This window comes from Acanthisitta chloris, unplaced genomic scaffold, assembly GCF_000695815.1.
Source record: "Acanthisitta chloris isolate BGI_N310 unplaced genomic scaffold, ASM69581v1 scaffold34834, whole genome shotgun sequence".
Taxonomy (NCBI): Eukaryota; Metazoa; Chordata; class Aves; order Passeriformes; family Acanthisittidae; genus Acanthisitta; species Acanthisitta chloris.
Genome location: NW_008669315.1, coordinates 876 through 5256, shown reverse-complemented (window position 1 = coordinate 5256; position 4381 = coordinate 876). Strand labels below are relative to the sequence as shown.

Sequence of the window (4381 nt, the reverse complement as noted above, 5' to 3'; positions counted from 1 at the left end):
ATTCCCCATATTCCAGGATATTTACCTTTTGCCACCTGGCAACATAAAGATTTGCCTTTCACCTCACAGCCAGGAAACCTAACTGCATCTGGCACAAAGGTTTGACCTCCTTTCTGCCTGATGAACCAGGAAACTCCTTTTTTTATTACTACTTTTTGCCATAAGTGGAGTCAATTCTGAGCCAGTGTAGCTTGTGCTGCTGAGTTCCAAATTTTCATTATGCCACATGTGAAAATACTAGTTTTAAACTTTCTATATCTGTGTTGGTGATTTGAATTTCACCTATTCCTCCCAGCCCAAGCTCCAGAAATAGAATTGTATCTGTTTCACTGAGGAGAAGCACAGAACACTTTGCTTTGTCTCAGCTCCTTAACATCCTGCACCAGTGGAATTTGGGTCAAAAATAGCCTGTCCTACATTATCCCAGCAGCTGGCAGCTCCAGAGCTGCTGCCTGTGGGAAAACAGCATTTTCAAGTGTTGGAGACATCACCTGACTGCTCTCTCCTGATGTGCAGGTGTGGGTGGCAACCTGGTGGCAGTGCAGGCCAGTCGCATCTCCACGTACCTGCACATGAGTGGGATGCCTGGAGACAGCTCTGAGTCAGCTCCTCGGAAGTGTCCCAGCCCCTGCAGCACCTTCTTCAGCTCAGGTACCTCAGACAGCTGTGGGAACACCTTGACTTGTGCCAGCAGCAGTGGCTGCACTTGGCTGGCTGAGCTCCCTGTGGCTGGAGCACTGTCATAGGCACAAACCTGCTGGGATGGGGATGGTCCTCTGCCCTGCCCTGCCCTCTGCAGATGGTCAGAGCCAGTGCTGGATGGGGAAAACGTGGTCAGAGAATATCCTGAGTTGGAAGGAACCCACAAGGATCATCCAGTGCAGCTCTTGGCCATGCACAGGACACCCCAACAATCCCACCATGGTTGTCTCCATCTCCCTCCATCCCCTGCCATGGCTGGGACACCCCAACAATCCCACCATGGTTGTCTCCATCTCCCTCCATCCCCTGCCATGGCTGGGACACCTTCCACCAGCCCAGGTTGCTCCAAGCCCCATCCAGCCCTGGTCTGGAACACTCCCAGGGATGGGCAATTTCCAGGCTCCTGGTCTTCTGAGCCAAGGTTGGCCCTGAGGAGCAAGGAGAGGTGAGAGGTCTCCAATGTGGTGATCATCTGTTAGGAACTGATCACCAGACAAGGTACAGGCAGAACTCCAAGGAAATTCAGTGTTGATGGCAAATTCTTGAGCTCTGTGCTGAGCACTGTCAGAGGTGGGACATGATCCTTTTGGCAGCTCTTGCTCTGAGGACAGAATTAAGCTCTCCTTGGTGCAGAGTCCTTGGGTATGCTGAGGGTTGGGTCAACATTCAGGGCACTTCCAGCCCAAATCTGCAGAGTGGTTCTGCTTCTGATGTGGCCACAGCTGTGCTCCCTGCTCCCCTGGATCCCAGATGTGCTGCAGAGCTGCTGTGTGCTCAGGAACTCAGACCTGATCTCCACCTTTGTCCCCCTGCAGATGTGAACTCTCGCTCTGCCCGTGTGCTCTTCCTCCTGGTTGTCCCTGGACACTTGGTGTTCCTTTACACCATCAGCTCCATGCAAGGTGGACACACCACGCTCACCCTGATTTTCATAGTTTTCTACATGACAGCTGCACTGCTCCAGGTAAGCTGGAGCCCCTCAGGGGTTTGGAATGAGGAGACACTGCTCTGTCACCTCAGTGGGGACCTGCTCAGACAGTTCAGCTGTAGATATACAGCTGAGGACACAACAATAAACCCTGTCCCTAGGTGAGAGATTTCTGTGCCAGGTAGAACTGAGTAACTCCATTGTTGACACCTGCACACACAATTTTTCCTTCCTACCATTCTTGGCGAGTTCTGAATCTTTCTTTTGTCTCTTGAATCCTTCTGATAGCAAAGTCCTTGTCTTCTGTCTGTTACTCTGCCCTGGAAGGTGATTTAGCAATTAAAAAAATTTTTTTTAAAAAAAATCTTCTCTTCCTGCCTGCAGGTTCTCATTCTGCTGTACATTGCTGACTGGATGGTGCACTGGATGTGGGGCAGGGACCTCGACCCTGACAACTTCTCCATCCCATACTTGACAGCACTGGGAGACCTGATTGGAACAGGACTTCTCGCTCTCAGCTTCCATGTCCTGTGGCTCATTGGGGACAGGGACTCTGATGTGGGGGATTAGCTCTCCCTGCTGCTCCTTCCCACACCTCCTGCTCCTCCTTTCATCTGTTGGTGTTACCTTTCCTCCACCTTTGCTGCTCTTTGCTTCCTTCCCTCACCCTGTCTCTCTCGAGACTTCATCTTTGATACTGGATTCTCATTATTTTCAATGGGGATTTTATGTGGTTTATATTTCAAGCCAAGTTTGTACAGAAAATATATCTAGTTTTAGGAAGGATAAAAAAAAAAACAAACCCCAAGTGTAACGAGACAATCACCAAGTGCAATTTCATAGCAGTTATGTCTGAACCAAGGCTGCAGGGAAGATGCTGATCAGTCAGGCCATGCACCCTGCCCCACTCCCTCGAGGTGAGGAGCTGCTGTTCTGCTTCAGAAGTGTTTGCAGTCCTGGAGGTCACATTCAGATTCACTGAACTGACACCTCCTGGTGAAATACAACCTCATGGCTGAAGGCTTGGGGTACCTCTTGCCTCCTCTGCCCTCTCTGCTGCCTTGTGCTGGCTCTCTGAGGCTCCATCCTGTGCCCAGCAGCCAAAGCAGGTGAGGCTCTGGGAGAGGGATGAGGGAGGATGGTGAGGAGTGTCCTGTGTGCCCACAGTGGAGGGAGTGATCTCAGGTTTGGGGACTGCAGAGCCCCAAGATCTGGCTGTGAGCAGGTTTAGGGCTCCCTTTGCATCTCACACTGCTTGTTCTGCCTCTTGGGAGCTGAGTTCAGCTGCTCTGTGCTTCATCCCAAGGGGCCATGAGCTCTCCCCATCCAGCATCCTTCCCTTCCTCCTCTTCTGGAGAAAATTCTGGAGCCCTCACGGGTGCTGTCTGCAGCCTCTCTTAGTGCTGGTATGGGCACAGCACCATTTTCCTGGCAGCCCTGAGGAGTGAATGGAAGAATAGCTCCTGTTTTGGGTGTTCAGATTGTCTTTCAGTTGCTGAGTGCTGCTGACAGGCCCAGTGCAGCCAGGAAGGAGCCACCAGTACTTGTCCCAGCTGAGCCTGAGGTGTTTCAGCCTGGGGGGAGCATTAGGCTCTTGGTGGAAAGGACATCCATGTTCAGCCATGGGATTGGAACAGGCTCCTTGTCTCCTCCCTTTGCTTTTCTGGCCTGCTCAGCTGGAAAACAGTCCAGCTGTGGTGCTGGGAGTGCTGATCCTCACCTGAAACAAGGCCAGGTGGGAAGATGTGTTACTCTGGACAGTGCCAGACCTCCCTGAGCCCTACAAAGCCCTCCCTGAGCACAGGCAGCTTTGCTTTGAGGCAAGGAGCAATTCCTTAGGAGCAGCTCCTGCCTGGCCCAGAAACCAGAGGGAATGCACCTGTGTGTGCAGGTCTAGACCAAAGTTAGTCCAGGATCATTGTCCCAGCCCCGGGGTTGGGTGCAGAGCTGGTCCTTGCCCAAGAGAGGAGTCTGTTGGAAAGGAAGGTCAGGATGAGAGTGCTCAGACATTGGAATGTGCTGCCCAGTGAGGTGGTGGATTCACCATTCCTGGAGGTTTTCAAGCTGAGACTGGATGTGGCACTTGGTGCCATGGTCTAGTGACCACGGTAGGGTTGGACTCAATGATCTTGGAGGTCTCTTCCAACCTGGCTGATTCTATGATTCTCTGATGAGTGAGTAGTGGAAAGCCCTGGGAGCAGGGAGCAGTGTATCCAAACCAAACCAGCCAAGCTCTTGCCTCCTCCAGGCCCTCTCTGAGGCTGTGCAGTCCTTCTCTGCTGTTGGTGGTGTGCAGGAGGCAGGACTGGGGTCCAGGCTCTCACTCTCAGCCCTTTGGAAGAGTAGGTGACCTATTTTTGGGATGATTTTCCCCTTTCTCCCTTGCTAATCTTGTTCCCCCTCTTTGCACCATGTCCTGTGTGGCAGCAGCTCTGCTCCTTCTCTCTCACCCTGGTGACTTCTCACAGATCTCATTTGGCCAAAGCTGAGCCCAGAAACAAACCAACCCCAACCCTGAACTCAGCCCTGCAGGAAATTCTGGAATATTCTCTGCTGCTCACCTGATTTCTCTGCCTAGTGTTGAGGAACAGATTTGAAATTTCCTTCCATTAACACTCTCATGGATATAGAGAGAAACTCTCCAGATCTTTAGGTGTCACTTCACTCTTTACTTCCCCAAGAAGAGATTGCCAGAGGAAGATTCTGCTGCTCATGGTCTCCTGTGCAGTGCAGAGACCCAGAGAAGGTGAG

General features: G+C 51.8%; 1 protein-coding gene across 1 annotated transcript in view; it reads left to right on the top strand.

The window, feature by feature from the left end:
- Positions 1 to 2343, top strand: part of SLC41A1 (solute carrier family 41 (magnesium transporter), member 1) — an 11667-nt gene extending 9324 nt beyond the window's left edge. Inside the window, exons 8-10 of the mRNA XM_009073267.1 lie at positions 517 to 651; positions 1518 to 1666; positions 2015 to 2343. Coding sequence (XP_009071515.1) covers positions 517 to 651; positions 1518 to 1666; positions 2015 to 2200 — 470 coding nt within the window. The 3' untranslated portion in view covers positions 2201 to 2343. The remainder of the gene's footprint in view (positions 1 to 516; positions 652 to 1517; positions 1667 to 2014) is intronic.
- The last annotated feature ends 2038 nt before the right edge of the window (positions 2344 to 4381 follow it).